At 35.2% G+C, this 20,272-nt stretch overlaps 2 protein-coding genes across 6 annotated transcripts in view; one reads left to right on the top strand and one right to left on the bottom strand.

Moving 5' to 3' along the window:
• The first annotated feature begins 7,777 nt into the window (after positions 1-7,777).
• The window catches only part of LOC121726671 (papilin-like), an 89,591-nt gene continuing 77,096 nt past the window's right edge, over positions 7,778-20,272 (top strand). For all 4 annotated transcript variants that reach the window (XM_042114131.1, XM_042114132.1, XM_042114129.1 and 1 more), the window contains exon 1: positions 7,778-7,946. In XM_042114131.1, the coding sequence (XP_041970065.1) occupies positions 7,927-7,946 (20 nt within the window). In that variant the 5' untranslated portion in view covers positions 7,778-7,926. The remainder of the gene's footprint in view (positions 7,947-20,272) is intronic.
• LOC121726675 lies at positions 17,794-19,780 on the bottom strand. 2 transcript variants are annotated; one of them, XR_006035565.1, is made up of 3 exons: positions 19,614-19,780; positions 19,124-19,506; positions 17,794-18,483 (listed from the first exon to the last, which is right to left on the bottom strand). XR_006035565.1 is itself a non-coding variant. In XM_042114137.1 (2 exons), exons 1-2 carry the CDS (start codon positions 19,487-19,489, stop codon positions 18,112-18,114), a joined length of 738 nt encoding a protein of 245 aa, XP_041970071.1. In that variant the 5' UTR covers positions 19,490-19,551; the 3' UTR covers positions 17,794-18,111. The 2 variants fall into 2 exon arrangements, 1 of the variants encoding a protein (XP_041970071.1); XM_042114137.1 differs by lacking the exon at positions 19,614-19,780 and having other exon boundaries at positions 19,124-19,551.

Below are 20,272 nucleotides of genomic sequence, written 5' to 3'. Positions count from 1 at the left end.
TAAGCCCCGGGTTATTTATTTAACTCAAAGTTTTGGCGCAAGTGGGCCTTAGGATATAACCAAGATGGAAGAAGTTAAGAAGGCGACTAATCCAAAATTGTCGATTTTATAAATCATTTTTGTACTTGACAATAAGCCCCGAATTGTTTAATTTTCTAAACATAGATACTACATTATATTTCCGAGAATTCGATCTGAGCGAAAACACGATATTGTAAAATTTTCTCTATAGAAAAAAATCTCAAAAATGCATCTAACTTTGACGATTTTTTTCATATACTTAACGGTGTTAAGCGGTGACATTTTGAATGCGTTGGGCGAGTGCGGGGGGTATGAAGTGCGCGGGTGAAAACCGATTTTTTTCTGTCATAGGTCGCCCCCTTAATGTATCTCTATTCTCTGTGGTTGACTACGTCGACTTTCACAGCAGCGCGTGACGCGTCTCACAATGACATCTTGTTCTTTACCCCCACTGCATACTCCTTGCCTTCTTGCGAGTACGTGCAATCAGAAATACTTACCAGGATAACAGCTTGCCGAGATGTGCTTCGGTTTGCATTTGAATCCAATGGGATCCATTCATACTAGCCACGAAACGTCCAGGAGGTTGATGAAAAATAATTTTGATTTTTAATAAAAAAAGCTTAGAGCCCCGGTGAACCATAAAATATTTCTAATCATGTTAATCACTCTTAATTTAAAATAATATGAATTAATAATATTTCATCAAAATGCGATCGACATTATAATAAAAATGTAAAACCTTTTATTTAAAACGTAGTTTAAAACTGTATTTATAATTAATACATTTTATTATGTAACTTCATGATGTCATCAATAAGTTTTCGTTATACCTCTACATCACAGACATAGATCAAGATCGATGCCGCATGTGTATGTACTTCACGTGCCATATGACATATCGCTTTCCCAAAGGACTCATTGCTCAATGCTCGTCTTTCGAAGGTCTGTTTTTTAGTCTGCTATTTTAAAAATGCCTAAATGCCTAAAAGTGCCGTATTAATCTGTAGAAAATTAAATAGAAACGTTGGCTTAGATAATGGACACGTTTCTTATCATCGGTAGTCGGTACGTTACAGTAGGTAGTCCAAAAAAGTGGCACACTCGTTTTAATACAAATGGAGCGACATGAGGTATCTATCTTGATCTATGTCTGTGCTCTACATAATATACATAATACTTAATTTCTATGTTATTTTCATCATTCAGATGAAAATAACATATAAATATTATATCTGCTGGACTGATTTGTTTTATGAAACTTGAGAATAAGACTTGAACTTGAAAACTGAAAAGTGAAAACATATTCCACGCAAGCTACCTGGCTGACAGTACAAGTTCTACTACCTACTAATATACAGGGTGTAACAAAAATAAGTGATAATACTTTCGGGTGTATACATGTTCCTTGTAGAGAGTTCAGTGTGAAAGTAGCAGTGCTGAAAGACCAAAATTTTTATTCAATTTTGTATGGGGAAGCTCGTGACGCTCGGGCCCTTGCCCATACAAAAGTATTATCTATTATTTTTGTTACACACTGTATAAGTTACTTTATGCGTTCTACTATTCATAATGGAATAACATATTGTGCTCCTTAAGATTGTACGCTCCTTATTCCTCTCGCAGTAAAATTTGGGCGACATTACGAAATGTGTAATGCTAATACTAGGTTGGCAGGAGGAAAATGGAGGTTCCTGAGGACATCATGTAACTGCAGTTACAATTTACATCTATAATTGAAAGCCTTCTGTTTTCTGAATGTACGTTGAGCTTTTAAGCTCTTTTGAATTAAATTTACTCATTTTATATAATAAGTATTATTGCTTAGTACTTGAGTATTACGAATTTTTTAAGGTAGGGTTTAAAATATATTGTGTAAAGAAATCGAGACCTTTTTACAGTCCGGTAAAAATATAGTTACGAGTTACGAGGTACTAAACGTACCTCGTAAGCATTATAACATTATTCGAATCCCGTCGACGGACCAACAACTTTTCAATGTTCCTGGGTCTTGGATGTGTATTAAATATTATAATATATATGATATAATAAAATCTTAAATAATATAATATGATGTATAATATAAAAGTATTCAATATATTTCCGTTGTCTGGTACCCGTAACACAAGTCCTTCAGGTACCTACTCAGCAGTCAGCACGGGGCCCGGATTAAGGGTTGACATGGTGTGAAGCACCATGTCAACCCTGAACCTGATAATATTAATAATATTAGATAATATTAAGTATTATTAATTTTAGTGATCTTGAAAATATAGTGACACTAGCTGTCCCGGCAAATGTTGTTTTGCCATATTATAAAGTATTTCGCCCTATTATTTATCGAAGTGATTATATAAGTATGTCACCATGGCAACGTCCATCGCTATCCCGTCTCACAAAGAATGGTCGTCATCAGTCTCGAGTTGTAATAATTTACTATTATTTATTCAACAAATGCGCTTATCAATATAAAAAGTAGCCAGTAGCCGATTGAGAGAATTTTATATAATCCATACTTCCATACTAATATTATAAATGCGAAAGTGTGTCTGTCTGTCTGTCTGTCTGTCTGTCTGTTACCTCTTCACGCCCAAACCGCTGAACCGATTTTGCTGAAATTTGGCATGGAGATACTTTGAGTCCCAGTAAAGGACATAGGATACTTTTTATCCCGGAAAAATGTACGGTTCCCGCGCGATAAACTAATTTTGGCGCAACGGAGTTGCGGGCGTCATCTAGTATATTATAAGAAGAAGAAATATACTAACTAGTACGAATTAAATACCAAAAAAGCACTGAGGTAATAAGTACTACGTATATATTAGGTACTTATAATATGCCAAAAAGTGACTGTAACTTTTATAATTCGTTGAAAATAAACAAAGGAAGCTTTTGTAGTTCTTCTACGAGCTTTTTACTTCAGTGCCTGCCATGTCAAAGTTTGCAAGTTTCTGTACTAGGGTAACATAAAACTGAAGAGACACGCGGCTAAAAGCTTATTGAGCTTTCAGTTGCAAGGTCGCGTCGTGCGTCGTCCCCATAGCGAAGGTCAGGCATGTAATTGTATAAAACAGGTATCTGGGGAGCTTGTATTTATTAACAATCATTAGCCTAAGTACTACATGTCTTTTCCACCACTGCAAGTTTTGTAAGCTAGGATCGACCACAAAAAAGTCTCTGAATTTATGAAAGTTTACTCTCTTGCGCGACAGTATTTAATATAGCGTTGTCAGCTGCTGTTCTTAGAAATCATAATATTATCAAACCCTTAAAATATTTTTAACCGACTTCCAAAAACGAAGAGGTTATATACATATTTTTTTTATTAAATGAGGGGGCAAACGAGCAAACGGGTCACCTGATGGTAAGCAACTACCGTCGCCCATGGACACTCGCAACATCAGAAGAGCTGCAGGTGCGTTGCCGGCCTTTTAAGAGGGAATACGCTTTTTTCTTGAAGGTTTGCAGGTCGTATAGGTCCGGAAATACTGCTGGTTGTCACCAGCAGTATTTCCGTTCGTTCCAGAGTAACATACGTTCGGCTGTGGATATTTTTTTTATTTTTTTATGTATGTTCAACGATTAATCCGCCGTTTGTGAACCGATTTTCAAAATGTTTGTTTTGTTGTATAGGGTATTACTCCAATTTGGTATCATGTTCAGAAAAGTGGTGACCTGATGATGGGATCCATGAGTAATCGAGGGAACTCATTAAAATTCAAATGGAAACAATTTTTTGGTTTCATATTCCAGGCATATGTTACCAAAAATTGAGTTTTTGCACCAGGATACACCATGGTTCGAAGATGGTGAACAGAACTCCTTACTCCTTATAGATACATGTTTGGGGGTTTAGGCGTTGTCTTAAGAACTGAAAGCATATAGTTACTACTATGCAAATTTCATTAATCATCATCATCATCATCACCATTCCACTATACATCCATCAGTAATCGAGGGAACTCCTCAAAATTTATATGGAAACATAATTAGGTATAGTGATTTCGATTTTGTGAGAAGTATCCTAAGCATATTAAGTTGAAGGTGCTAAGAGAACTCCAGATTTTTTATAAATATAAGTTTAGGGGTTTTGGAGTTAGTTTAATACCGTACTTTTTTGTTCATTATACTTACTATTATAATTATTGTTTTTTCCCTGGAAGTCGGTTTTAATTTTTTGTTAAAAATAATATATTTTCACTCTTTTTAGTAATTTACTTATAAGGTTTTCTGTACAGACTGTGACTTTGCATCCACGATACACTTGCATGAAATGAGAACTCATTGTCTGAGATCACTACCACTTCAGAATTGCTTAAGCAACTCCAAGCATATTATATACCACTGTCCACTGTATATGCTTGGCGTTAATCAAGCAATGATAAAATTAATGTTCATACCCATCAATCCCCAAGCGGCACCCGGCTGCCGCATAATAATTGAAAATCTATTGTGTCTGCGATTCACGATCGAGGTATTGCCTTATGCAGAATTCTCTGAAATCTCAACTATTTCTGTAGAAAATATTGTTTTTTCCAGGAAGTCGGTTTGAATTTTTTATTTCGCATGACGCGGACGACGCGAATTGCAATAAATGCAAAATTAAGATCCCGTTAATTTTTATTATGACAAGAAAATAGATAGGTAAGGTTAAAATATTATTTTATACATCCTCTATTAATGATTTGAGATTTAAAAATGATTGCCTGCTATTAAAATATTATCACAGCGTTTATGTGTAGGACGTAGGTAGATATAATAATTATTTAAAGCCTAAAAAAGCGAAAGATATTAACTCCATTATATTTCAATTCACGGTAAAATCCCACATCACCATAAATGTTGTGTGGTTATAGCTAGTAGCTACTGTCCAGTAAGTATAGTAAGAAGTCACTTTACAAGCTTTTGCTTAGGCTCAGTGTAAATAAAAACATTTTTTTCGGAAGTCTACATTTTGTCTAGGCTTATTGACTCTCTCAGGCTTACCAGGGTAGTGTACCCCCCTCCCTCCTGGGGGTTTGTGGGACTACATAGTGAGAGAATTTTCATCAGCCGCTTAGAAAAGGAGTGCCCCAGATCTGTGTAACAAGAGGCTCTTTACGTCTAGTCTACCTCGCATGGGAAGATTTCATAATAACTAATATTATGAAGGATTCAACTATTAGTAGGAAGTAGAGTCGTTATTTAACTTTAAGAGCAAATAGGAACCGTTAAAAACTACAAGGGCCTGTCTAGTCACTAGGTTGCATAATTATTGGTTGACACAGTGACAACGTGGCTGAGATTTTGGCAAATTTCGCAATCTGCCTCTTTATCTAGTGTTGGGAAGCGCTGGCTTCCGGTGTTTTGCAAACGGAAGGGCATATCAGCGCGTCCGTCCACGACCCGCCGCGCGCTTCGTGCTCGATACATTGTTTTTTTTATTGTTACTCTAATTATTATCAAATAGAATATAATTATTACGTGAGATTTTTCATTTACATATAGCTCAAAAAAGTCTAAACCCTCAGTAACCGATATGGTCCAAACTCTAAATACTAATTAGGCACCGGACCCTCGCATCTAGTATCTACACAGGAAAAATATTAAGTATAATCATCCATTTCTCTGAATTTGGCTTGTGTAATTATTGTGTAATTGGATCTACCATAGTTTTATAAAATGTCATGTATTTTTACAAAATATTATGTGCATGACTAGAAATCTAAATCAGTTATGTTTGTACATCGTGTTCAAAGCATTAATTTTGTTTTGAGTTTTTTTTTGAAGCTTAATATTACAAAACACAGGCTAACATTTACCTACATCAAACATTATAATATTATGTGGAATCGGCCAAGTGCGAGTCAGACTCGCGCACGAAGGGTTTCGTAGGTATTCCGAATTGGAGAGCAAAAATGGGCAAAAAATATGTTTTGTATAGATGTTATTTTATGACTGTTATTCTATTCTGTAAATATTACATTTAAACGAATCCGGACTGTAAGCTTTATCAATTTTTATTAGACACAATGTTTTGTTCAAATAATAATATAATTTATAAAGCTCGTAAGTCACATTCGACACCATCCCGCCACGCGTCCCAGAAATAAATCCATCGAAGATATTTTACTCGCTTAAGGCGGGGATTAATCTCAATCAAAAACTATAACCTTGCACACAACCAAAGACCAAGCATCGCAATAAGATTCATTTTAGCTTAGCATAAAACTGTAACAACAAGGGCGGATCTTCTCTATTTTTCATGTTTTTTTTTAAATATCTTTGGAAATAAATATTAAGAAACAAAATTGTTCGGTTAAAGAAATTTTAATATACATTTACTAACAATTTATTCAAATAAAATGTATAATTATCCTAGTTAATACTTATATTTCGATGAAATAGAGTTTTTTCGGAGGTGAGTTTGTAAATTAATTACAGCCAAAGTATTACGTTTTATTAAAATGTTTATGGTTTAAGGTATTATAAATATTGTGCTTTATATCTCATATTTTTTAACACTTCGTTATTATATTGGAACTAGGTAAACCGGGAGTCACAGAATAACAAATTGGGGTTTATCCTCGCCTTAAGTCGAAAATTTATAATGCATTAAGACTAATGTTTATTTGAAAGATAGTAGGTACTTAAGAACTTTCCCAAGATGCACTGTTGTAAGTTTAATTTATATTTCATTTGGGACTTACTGTGGTATTTTAACACAAATGTCACACATAATAATTTAAAATTTTGAATTCAAATTTGATGATGACTAATTTTATGGTCTTGCATGAAATACTTGATTTATAAGCAAACATTTTAGAGCGGAAATGTATAAAGGACGAAGTAATGATCGTTTGAACATCAGGTATAGAATAGCATCGGAAAATAAAAGTATTGTGGCGATAGAAATTTTTTAATAAATAAAAAATACAAAAACAGCATTCAGAGCATCTGGAATCCCGCTAGGAATTTTCTAGTCTAGATAATGGAAGTTTTGGCCTGGGTTTTCAATGTAGGTGAAAGGTCGGGCTCTGTAGTCTTTGGAAAACGTGCTTTATACCTGCCTACTGGATTAATATTTATGTAGACTGAACATGAATACCATTTTGAGTCTGCATAAGTAACAGAATATTGAGAAAGGTTAAGATTTAAGACCACGCGGCTCGGACGCAGCACATTCTCTATTGTATTATATGTAACAATACCTATGCGGTATGCCTCATTAAAATTTGATTTACCTAGTACCTACAGTACCAAACTATGCTTAAAAAAACATAGTTAGGTAACACATAAACATTTAATATTTCTGTAATAAAATGATACGGGAATTTATTATTTAAGTATATCCAAAGGACATCATTCCTCTCCTTCAATGTAAACGTTAAACATGTTTACGTTGGACCTCGGAGGGATTCGTTTACGTTCTAGTCATGTTCTAGTTTAATTATTTATCTTATGAAGTACAAAATGTTAATATTCTGTGATACCTATGACTCATTTACCCCAGTCGGCCAGTTAGACAAAGTTGTATAGCAAATGAATTTATGAATGAATTGTCTACTTATCAATCACCTTGTCTTTACTGTTTCATAATGATTTTCCGTAAATGGTCGTCGTAAATCAAATGGGCGAATCGAAACTCGCAGGCGGCGAAAAGCTCCCGCGTAAGCTCCCATTCAGCGGCGGTTTTCATGAATGGTACCGTGGTGGGGCGACTCATTCCTGTGCGCCCGCGCCGGAGGCTGGATATTAGTTCACTGGTAACCGGCGCGCCTGCGCTGACCGTGCGTGTTCCATACGCGCGAACGCGGCAAATTCAAATTATTCAATTTTTAATTTTGTTTTTTTTTTCTTGGAAGTGAACAACCGGTGGTGTTAGTTTTGTACAGTTCCGGACAATTTTTTGGGCATGCTGTAGAGATGGGGACACCGAATATAAGGTAAGCGAAATTTTATTTCAGGTGCACACAAATTGGACGTAGGTATACCTAGGTCCTAGATAGGTACTTAATTGAGAAACGAGTTATTAATTAATATCTAATAAGAGTAATAAGTAACATAATTAATTTTAAGGTAAATTAATTTTGAGCACTTAATCGGAATAATAATACTTAATCAATTTTCTTTTATTTCTACTAAGTTAATCTACCGATAGTCGATACTGTATAACGAAATTTAGGATCAAAATATTCCTTGGGTCTTTATTATTTTTGGACATGTTTAAAATCCCTGACAAATAAAGCCAGCTTCTATAATAATAAGTACTTAGTTAACATCCAACTAGGTAAATAAATTATTTCATTTAAGTATTTTAAAACTTTAAAATAACGGTCACAATCGACGTTTTAGGGAACTGTACAAAAAATCTGTTTAATTAAAGATTTATCTTTTATTTAAATCTCAATAATTCACAGTTAGGTTTATCTATTTTTGGGAAGAATATACTTATCAAGAAATTATAATTGACCAAGCGAATTAAAGATACATTAATTAGAATTTAGTAATTAGTAACTAAAATTATAAGTACTTATTACAAAGTGCTTGAAATATTTAGTATTTATCTACTTAAGTACCTATTTATAATTTAAATTTTAAAGAATATAAATCTTTATTGCAAAAAAATAGGCATTACTTTATCATTTCATTGTAAGTTGTAACTACTATGCCACAAAAATATTTTTTAGTGCAGAATTTATTTTCAAATAATTTCTAGCCAGTAATCAGCATTTTATTACACCTCATAAACCAGATCTTATGATTGCTATGTTGAATATCAAGGCGTTAGGCGCTATCTGAAGATTAAAATAATCGGCCAAGTGCGAGTCGGACTCGCACATGAAGGGTTTATTTAATTATATTTTATATAAATTAAGGGAAAATTAGGCCAAATTTTGTGTTTTTTGTATGGACGCCGCTCTTAATTTTTTATTAAGTAAATATTAATATTATTATCAAATATTAAAGTACACATAAAACTAAGGATTGTGTGAAAAATTCAAGTATGCTATTGCTATTATTGATATAGGGCAAAAAAGGCCAAAAAAATCACGTTTGTTGTATGGGAGCCCCCCTTAAATATTAATTTTATTTTGTTTTTAGTATTTGTTGTTATAGCGGCAACATATAAGTTATATACCTAATCTGTGAAAATTTCAACTCCTTAGCTATTACCGTTCTTGAGTTACAGCCTGGAGACATACAGACAGACAGACGGACAGACAACGAAGTCTTAGAAATAGGGTCTCGTTTTTACTAAGAATAGAAAATCTTGGGAAGAAAAAAATATACTTACTTAGGTATAGAAAAGGAAGTGTAAAGTAAAAACATTAAAATTAAATTATTCTTATAAGAAAGCTGCTACTTAATGTTTAAAACGACGTTATAATATGAAACCCAAAGCTCAGACCAGAAAAGCTTTCGTAGCTAGTATTTAAATGCGTTTTGCTCAAACATATTGTACTTATTTGAATTGTTATTTGTGGACTCACTAAATATGATTTATATAATCTATTATTTAATCTATTACAATTTTTGCTTGAATAAAAAAATCTTATTTCTAATAGAAATAATACTCTGTCTTTGGTGGCTATACTGGAAGATTTGTAAGAAATTAGAAAACGTTACATTTAAATCACTTCAAGTTGAGATTCATCTTGCTCATTTCACCTCATCTATTCCTGTAACAGACATGTCCTGTGCCTGAAATAGGACACAATTGTCACCAAACAGGAGGGCGGAAGAGATGTCACAAGTCACAACCTTATTTAGTGTGTCTTAAAATACTTGCCCAAATAAATAATGTCTAACGGCTGCACTCAGAGTAATAATGATTACTTACTTAATTAATTTTCAAGTTTGACAAGAATTGTCTGGATCTTTTCGACATTAGAAAGTACATCTAGTACTTTCACACAAGTATCTTCCTTGTATTTTTTTATCTGTACCGCAATTTTCTTAACTTGTGATCGGCAATAAACATTTGACGGCTAATGGCAAAATAATTAAGACAAATGAAGTATCTAGACTTAGTTGCACTATAATAGGAAAGGTGAGGGCTAAGGCCTGAGACCTAGAGCACTATATTACGTACTGCTAGAAATAATTATTGTATGTCTCTTCTCTACTCTCTAGTGCATATACTTAGTAAATATTACTAACAAGCACTTCTTGTATGAAATAGTTAACTATAAATTATGCCTTAATTATAAGAAAAAAAACTTGAGACACAAAAGTGAAAAGACAAGTGGCAAAAAAAGAAATACCTATGCAAGACAAGCAAAACAAATAACAGTATCAAGTATCTGATTCAAAGGAGCGGGCTGCGGGACTTAAACGAAAAAACCACGCAATCCCGGCGTGTCATACGACGGGAAGAGGAAGCGGGGAGGGGCAGCCTCCCGGCTCCCGCACGCAGACTGGATCTCGTCCACGAAAAAAGCCGAGATTAAAACTAAGACTATTGTTCCTTTATCCCACGTCCCGCCAGTGAAATTCTACCGCTTCATGCATAAATTCATTGCCGGTTTCTGGCAAGAGAATCGTATAAGTAAACGATTAGAGATAAGGGTTGAAACAATTTTTTTGATGTATTTTGACAACTATCCCGAAGGAGTAGAGTGCTCAATTGTATTAGCGCGGTAAGTTTTTGCGGGCGCCGGCTTTCGCTCGCGCATTTCTTCGAAACTCTTCGGATACTTTGTTGCATTAGAGGATTATCCGTTCTTGTAAACTTAGTTTGTTGTTTTTTGGAGATAAACGGTGTTTTTCTTGTACATGATACTGTGTCGTCGCTTTTACCTATAGCAGCGTCGAACGTATCTTGACTCTATGCGTCGTTCGATGACTCTATGTTATGTTCGTTTTCTTATGTTCAACGATTACTCCGTCGTTTGTTAACCGATTTTCAAAATTTTCCTTTTGGTATATAGGGTAATATCCCAATTTGGTATTATATTCACAAAAGTGGTGATCTGATGAAGGATCCATAAGTAATCGAGGGAACTCCTCAAAATTTATGGGGAAACTTGTGGTGACTTCGGATTCGTGAGAAGTATTCTAAGCATATGCTACCAACAAGTAAGATTTTGCACCGAGGTATACCTGGTATACCGTGGTTCGGAAGTCGCTGAAAGAACTCCTGATTCTTTATAGATACAAGTTTGGGAGTTTCGGTGTTGTTTTAAGAACGGAAAGCATATGCTACTATGCAAATTACATTCATCATCATCATTATCACTACCATATTATACCATGCATCGTCCCATGGTTATGACTTATGAGCCTATAATGACCCTGTTATTGGTACTTTTCATAGTCTTTAAGATCGAGGCGCGAGTAATTTGTCAAGCGATAATTAAAAAAAAATCTATAAGTACCTACCTAATATTATAAACCTGAAGAGTAAATATGTTTGCTTGAACACGTTAATCTCAGGAACTACAGGTCCGATTTAAAAACTTATTTCAGTGTTAGATAGCTCATTTATCGAGTAAGGCTATATAATATTATCACGCCAAGACTAATACGACCGAAGAAACTCAGAAAATGTGGCAAAAACGGGGAAATATTAGAAATTACGAACTACTGGAGCAATTTTTATGGCAATATTTGGCACAGATATAGAGTAGACCAAGTGAAGGGAGTAGGGACATAAGCTATTTTTTATGGGAAAATATTGTACGGTTTCCGTAAAATTCCTAATTTACGCGGGCGAAGCCGCGCGGGACATCTAGTAATAAATATTGTCAAATTAATACGTGAACGAAAAACATTGTAACCCTTTTTACGAAAAATGGGGAAACGTAGGTGCGTGAAATTTTGCACAGTTATAGTTTGTATGGTGATGGAGTGCATCGAACTAATATTATTTTGGAATTATGCTTTTATCATACATTTTTTTAACAAATAAAACAATACACACACTACAACACACACACATGAGAAATGACATATTTTTGAGTGACAAGCCTATACATACGAATTATACTCTTTAATTTATGGTTGAAGTCTGTTGACAACAAGTTGACAAATTGAAAATGGATTATAGTCTTTTTTATTGAATCTTAGATACTAGGTATTAGTCAATTTGCTTACACGGCCAGTCTGAAATCAGCTAAGTCCCAGAGACAAGAGTTGAAAAAAATGATAAATTCAATATTTTTTACAAAAATATATAGGTAGTAGTCCTAATGTCTTTGAAACTAAGGTCGAATGTCGACCATTGGGCGATCTCTAGTATTGTCAAATATGCATGTTTGGAAATTTAATTATGTAGAGCGCAGAGTTTGTGTCTGCGAGGTTGTACTTTGTAGTAGTTTTAAGAATTTCAATGGTCCCGCCAAAGACGAAGCTTAGGACATCATGGGTAGAAGTTATAGTAAACCCAGTGCTTAGTATTAGAGAGTTCGATATTATAGGTACCCTGCGGCACTCTCCCGGGGTATACATATACAGCATTTTTCCTAAAAATGAATCAAATACACATCAAGCGGATGAAATTTTTTTTTCGCTGGACGCGACCACATTGTGTGGGATGTTGCTGGATAGGTTTTTAAAAATATTATGAGTATTCATAGATCATTTTCCAATTCAAGGATCCGTTTGTGAAATATTAAGTTTTAAAGTGGAAAAAATCGTTAGAGTCCAGTGTCCCTTCTACCAGCTAAACGGTTGCTTTTGGGAATGTGAAAAAAAATCACGGGAGTAGGAAATATGCTGAATTTAAAAGGAAAACTATCACGGCTAAGAAGACTTCATAAGTTATTGAGTAATAGTCGATCAACTAATAAAAAATAAAAATGTATTCGGCGAAGTATATAGGAACTTTTCGTTAAAATTCCTTTGAAGGTAACTGAGATGATGTTGTTAGTAGTGTAAAACACGTTATAAATGTCCGCGTGGCCCGACACGCACTTGGCCGGTTTTTGTTACTAGGTCTTTATTAAAATAGGTTGATTTACTTTGGTCCTGTATTGCGGTTACGATCAACTCTTATGGCACGGGGCACCCATTCGGAATCCGGGTCAAACATAGCGTAAAACAATACATTTCAGACAAATTTTATGATCATTGAGCAACTTTAGACCGAAATTGACACTCAACTAAAATAGAAGCAGTGCACTTTGCTAAATGAACAGAGCAGAAAGTTATTTACCTAGTTTAAAACGGTGATTGTTTAGCGCTCTAACGAATGCGACTAAATAATAGCCACACGAGTGCCTTCAGGATTAAGTAAAGTTCACAAATGGTACCTAGACCTCGCGGTACTTGTAGTCCGAGTCCGAGAATCTAGTGCTTAAGGAGCTCCACATGTTTATGTACTCCTAGTAAATGTAGGTACAAAACAAGACCTAGACTAAACGGAATGTCTAAGTTTATTTTTATATTTTATATGCTAAGTGGTCGTTTAATATGCATTATAATGGACTCGTGCGCAGGTTTTTGTATTGTTTAACGTTACATTTTAAATGCAAAATCTGGTCCCCTATGGCCATAGTTATAATATATTTTAGATTTTAGACAGACGACAGTTATCATAATTAATGTCAGGGGATGTTACTTTGTCAAGAGCAAGAGTCAAGGATAAAATATAATCATTTAGGGCCTGTTTCACAACTTCCTGATAAGTGATGAATAAGCTATCCACCAATTAACTTGATAGATCAAGTATGGAGAATCTGTCAAAAAAGTTGTGAATAGCCTATTCGGCACTTTATCAGAAAGTGGTGGAACAGGCCCTTAGACTTTAAATAGAGTATATACTGTATAGACTATACAGTGTGTAACAAAAATAAGTGATAATACTTTAGGGTGTGTACGTGTTCCTTGTTGAAAGTTTACTGTGAAAGTAGCAGCTCTGAACGAGGAAAAAAATATTTCACTTTTGTATGGGCAAGGGCCCGAGCGTCACGAGTTTCCCCATACAAAAGTGAAAAAAAATTTTGGTCTTTCAGCGCTGCTACTTTCACAGTGAACTCTCTACAAGGAACACGTACACACCCTAAAGTATTATCCCTTATTTTTGTTACACCCTGTATAGACAATAGGTACCTATCTAACAGAGAACTTGTTTAAGTAAATTAGTAAAATTTTTGACCGCTTAGTTATTGACAGTTTTAAAATTCCTAAAATTCCCAAAGGAAACTTCTTTTCAATCGGTTCGTTGTAAGCTCAGTAAGTTTCCTGCACGGTTCTTGGTATCATTAAGAGATGTATCGAGAGTCTGATTTGAGGTTGTTGGTTTGAACTTTTTATAATTTTAAGGAATAAATTAAGTACATAATTCATCTTCATAAGTTATTATTGATTAATTATTCAATATAATTATCCGCACTTGTTCTATTTTAATTAAACATTGATTAAACATTAAAGATATCATAAAAATATCGCGTTTTTATTGCAATATAAGCTCCTCAAAAATTGTTGCTGGACGCCATCAAATTTTATAAAGCGTCTAACTCACACGATCGTTTTTTTTAAATATAAGTTGTATACTTTATAACAATGATTGCATCTTTGTATGAAGAAATTTTCCCATAGAGTACGAGCTACGGCCTACGTAACGGCTAATCTGATGAAGGCTATAATAACGAGCTATACATCTTCAAGACTCCGCCGGCTCAGTGGAGAACTCAATTACGACGGCAACAAGTGTGGGCGGAGGTTTCGACTTCCAAATATTTACTTTAAAAATGCCGATATAAACCAAGGTAACATTATTCACAAGATCTAGGTTTCGACCTAATCTAGTGTGCTGAAAAACTACTATGTATTTATAAAGAAAGTTAAGAATGTTTATACTCATTTGAGCAATCAATAAACAGGTATTATAATACGAGCATAAAAAAGTGGCTTTACATTTCGCAGAGCTAGCGTCTAGCGTCAGTCTAGCTCTATGCTATAAAATAATAGTACTTATATTCATCTAAACTTCTAGGACCTAGGTGTACCTCTCGCGGGCGCATGCTAGCCTGGTAGTTCGGATACAAAAAGCGGCTCCACCCCAACGTGTCCGTCACGCTCGTCACACAACGTCACGCCCCTAGACCCCACACCACACTGCCGTAGTCTTGTCTTGACGATAACAAGCTTTTGAATGACCACTTTCGTATTTAAAATAATTCATGACAAATTATTAATTAATGTTAGTGATTCAATTCGGTAACATAATTTGGTCATATTATTATGATGGAATAGAAAAAAAATTGTCAGGAAAGTTTGAAATACGAACGGAACGTTTTAAGAAAACACTTTACTTCTTATTAGAATAAGAAAAAAAAACCGGCTAAGTGCGAGTTGGACTCACCCATGAAGGGTTCCGCAGCAGCAATAAGGTTTATTTCTATGAAATTAAAAGGTTTTTGATTTATTTTTAAATTTCAGTTGATTTAATGAAAGTTAAATTAAGTTTTACCATTTATGACGCACTTATAAAAAAAACTACTTGCTAGATCTCGTTCAAACCAATTTTCGTTGGTAGTTTTTATAGTAATGTACATCACAAATTTTTTTAGAAGTTAGTTACACACATTTTACCACTTTGGAAGAGTCTCTCTCGCAAACTATTCAGGTTAGAAAAAAAATGATATTAGAAACCTCAGTATATGATTTTTGAAGATCTATAATAATCCATGAGTACCCCACCCCACACGCATAGGTTAGATGAAACATTTTTTTTTAATGAAATTAGGGTGCAAACGAGCAAACGGGTCACCTGATGGAAAGCAACATCCGTCGCCCATGGACACTCGCAGCATTACAAGAGCTGCAAGTGCGTTGCCGGCCTTTTAAGAGGTAATAGGGGAGGGTAGGGAAGGGAAGGGAATAGGGGAAGGTAGGGAAGGGAAGAGAAGGGAATAGAGTAGGGGATTGGGCCTCCGGTAAACTCACTCACTCGGCGAAACACAGCGCAAGCGCTGTTTCAAGCCGGTTTTCTGTGAGAACGTGGTATTTCTCCGGTCGAGCCGGCCCATTCGTGCCGAAGCATGGCTCTCCCACGTATAAAATTTCAGTTGTACTTGTACCTATGGGGAGCCCTAAATTTTTTAATAATATTTCCATTTTTGTATCAAAATCTATCACCTAGACTACATCTACTAATACCATGTTTCAATAATATAGCTGTAATAGTTTCGGAGAAATGTGGCTGTGACATACGGACGGACAGACAGACAGACAGACATGACAAATCTATAAGGGTTCCGTTTTTGCCATTTGGCTACGGAACCCTAAACACTATCTTGTTTTATCGACATCGATAAGTAGGTACTAGAAGATATGGGAAATACTTATTTAAAATCTTCGAAATGCACTGACACAGCCGTGCACCATGTGTTCCGTCTGAGGGGGTTGACATGTGCATTTGGTCAGGGCTGCCTCTCCTATCTTATTTGAATACTTACATAAAATTAATTCATGAGATCAGGACCAAGATTTAACATTGTAAAACTTTGTATTTGAATAGAATGATGACATATCAAAATTCAAATTGTAAAAAAAATATTAAGGTGATAACATCAGGTTTTATGACGTGTATTAATACGTTTTATTTGAAAGAAATGAAAGATAGTTGCAGCAGCGAGGCTTAAATGGTCACATTTAGCAATTCCTCTCAATCAATTTAGCAAATGAATTGTCAAAACTGTCAAACTGACAAATGTGAAATCAGTACAAAAATACAGAAATGAATTGCAAGCAGAGTTGCATTTTGCGATTTTAGAAAAATGAATCATATTAAGATTCATATCATGATTCTTCAAAGCGATCTTTTTAGCCCCCGCGTCGGCAGCCCTGCAGAGTTTACCAACAATGCGCTCTAAATCACCCGCAGAGAAGCGAAGCGGGCGCGCTTTGACAAGCCATAATATTACGTTTAAATATGTTTTATGACAGTTCATTGATGCCTTCCTGGCTCAAGCGAAACTGGGTACATTTCTCATCACTGCACCGAGAAATTATGCAAACCCTAAGTTCATATCGTAGTTCGTACAAAAAAAAATTAAGATCCAGTACCAATCCAATACGAACAAAACTCACGGCTAAGGGTAAGGGCACTGGCAACTGGCAAGGCTTCCGTTCTAGTTCTATCATTGGTTCTATCACAGTTCTATCGTCACTCGTCAGTCGTCTGGTGTCAGGTACTCTTCCGGTGTAATTATAATTTTTTAACCGACTTCCAAAAAGGAGGAGGTTCTATGTTCGGCTGTGGATATATTATGTTTAACGATAACTCCGCCGTTTATGGACCCCCTTAAAATTTTATTTTATTTAAATATTATTATTAATTGTTACAGTACACATATAATTAAGGCTTTTGTGAAAATTAGTGAGTCGCATGTCGATGCGCTTCGACTTAGTACTGTCTGACATTCAGTCTGACACGACTTTTGACACAATATACCTGACGGCTGCATAGCGCCATAAGCGGCATACAACCCCACTAGAGGTCAGTGTACAACGGACAACCCTCATTTATTACGACGAATCATGGTACGCGCTCGATATTTATCGGAGTAATTATTCCGATAAATATCGATGATAATAATTATCGTTATCTAATGGTGATACTCAACTACCATAATAATATCGGTTTAATATTATTAAATCCTACGGGAATATCTAAAGATAAAAAAAAATCATCATTAACGTTTATAATCGTTTATTGTTACGAATCACAGTAAGTATAAATATCTAAAACTAATTTCAGACTTATTCATCTTGATAATATTATGTAGAGAGAAGCGACCCTTCAATATAATATAATATTATAATGTAGTATAGCTTTTCTCAACGAGTCTTATGTATATTTTTGTATTTTGATCATGAAATTAAAGGCACACCAGTCGTTACTCGTTAATCGTTATATAACATTATCGTCATACATTGAAGTAAAACCTTAATCAGTTTGAGGTGATGCTGCATCATGATTCCGGAGATGTAATAGACTGTGGTTACTACGGCAAATTCGAAGACAGTTGGCGGACCTACGTAATTCAGCCGAGTTATTTCAAGTCTAGCCAACAGATCTTTACAATAATAATTTGACAATATAGCACTACCAAATAATGTAGATCCACCATCTTTCTATGAATCAATTTGTCTGAATCATTATTCGCTATTCGTTGGCGATGCAACAAACATAAATTCTGGACGTCCAACGTTAATTTGTACTGAGTCCCTGGTCAGTGTCCCTAGCTCAGCCTCCAAAAGAACATCGTTAATTGCCTTTTCGGCGAACACTCTTTGAGTTGGGTTTAATTTATACAGTTTCTGAGTCCAATAAAGAGCAGCAGGATCTATGTTCACCACTGATGGACTCTCAGGTCGGTGGCAGGCTTTTTCGAGAAGATCATTCCTTCCTGCTACTGGCCTATTTTTCTTAAGTTTTTTTGGAGGTGGCGCAGGTTCATCCATAGAAGAAAATGAAGACTGACTTTGTTCTTTGATTTTGAATTCATCTAATTTAGAATCAATAGAGTTCTGAAAAAAAAAACTTTAATTTTAAGGGGCGTAGTTTAAGCACCATATTAATTACAAACACATAAAATGTTTTTCGCAGCAGGAGCACTATAATAATAAGCATGCTTATGGCCTGTCAAGAAAGTAAAGAAATAAAAAGTGGCAACATCGTAGTCTCATCACTTTCAAATCAATCTAAGAAAAAAGGGATGACACTACGATGTTGCCACTTTTTAACTTCTTCACTTTCTTGACAGACTTGCACATGTATCGACTTCAAACAGCATGCTTGTTTTAAGCACGCTAATAAGCTTGCTATTTTTGAGCATGCGTAACTGCAGTACCTTAACTCCGAAAACTAGACCAAATGTCATCAAAATGAAAAATAAAGAAGATTAGGCTAAATTAAGGTATGACCTTCGAACCAATATGGCGGCTAACGCACTGGTCGGATTTGGTCAAGTTTTTGGATCTAAGCTATTTTGACCCTCCCTAAACATTGGCGTGAAAAAATTTCTGACTTTAATTAATTCTAGGTTGCCTTATATGTTGTAGCTTACACGATTGGGCTATTTCACGTTTTTTAAACTGCATAGTATTAAAAAAAATCAACATACGAATCATACGATGGATTCTTTCTGGATAGAATACAAAATCTTACCATATCAATGGGCTTTATACTTTTATCCAAAAATCTGAGCATATGAAATACCCAAGACTTTGGAATGTCAGCATCATCAACTCCAGTACTTTGTTGCTTTAAAATTACTTTTTTGTACTCTTTTCTATAGTTAGATTTCAATGAGTTAACCTTAGCATTTACGTCTCTATTTGTAGCTTCTGGTTTAATTCTCTTATAAATTTCCAGCAATTTTTTATAGGCCTTCTCTCTTTTTGCTCTGTTATGACGGTCAGCATTTGAAGCGTCCCATACCTCCGGTAGTGTTTCTAACAAAAGTATAAATTCTTTCAAGTTTTTTTGATCATTCGATAAAAAAGAATGCTCCATAAGCGTGTCCTCTTCCATCGTCGACTGGACGAATACTGGCGAGATAAATATCGATTAGAGACTTGTAGGCACTCGATACATTTTCAACGATACAGATAGTTGGTTTATGTAATACTTTTTGCGTAAACTTTTATCCACGTACCTTGAAACCAACGTGACGCCTACTTATGTCAAAATAGCAATGTAAACTTTGTTTATTTTCACTACTGGACCATCGAACTGTCACGATCCGTATCGTACGTGTAGTGTAAACAATTTCTAGACTTAAAATATCACGATAAATACGACGGTAAATACTCGCACGTAACACTCGCCACAAGCTTGTTACGCTACTGGCTGTATCGATCGTATTTCTGTCTCCCTCGCACACGCAGCTGCACATAGTGCTATCTCCTTTGGAGCTCTGCGCGCCTGGTAGTTGCCGGGCGCAGAAACACCGCACGCCCGTGCTGCGCTCACATACACACTATAGCGACACGTAATTATTATACAGTAAACATCTGCCAGTAGACATGACTGTTCACAATTACAAACACGTCACCTACACACATTCGCACTGAAAGATAAGAAATAATCAAGTTGTTTTGAGGCAATTTAAGTCTAGAATATAATATTATTAACAATTTTATTTAATATATTTTATACTTTTGTACAAGACAATCTTGTACAAAAGGGGGTTCTGAGGGGGAAAAAATATCCTTAAAGGAAACGTGTGGATTTGGCCCGTTATCTTGGGGTTGTCAATATTATTCTACTCTGAGCAAAGTTCGGCCTTTTCTGGTGCTAATTATTATAAAACTA

The sequence above is a fragment of the Aricia agestis genome, chromosome 4 (genome assembly GCF_905147365.1).
Source record: "Aricia agestis chromosome 4, ilAriAges1.1, whole genome shotgun sequence".
In the NCBI taxonomy this organism is placed as follows: domain Eukaryota; kingdom Metazoa; phylum Arthropoda; class Insecta; order Lepidoptera; family Lycaenidae; genus Aricia; species Aricia agestis.
The sequence above is the reverse complement of the archived record's forward strand: the minus strand, read 5'-3'. Positions and strand labels throughout refer to the sequence as shown.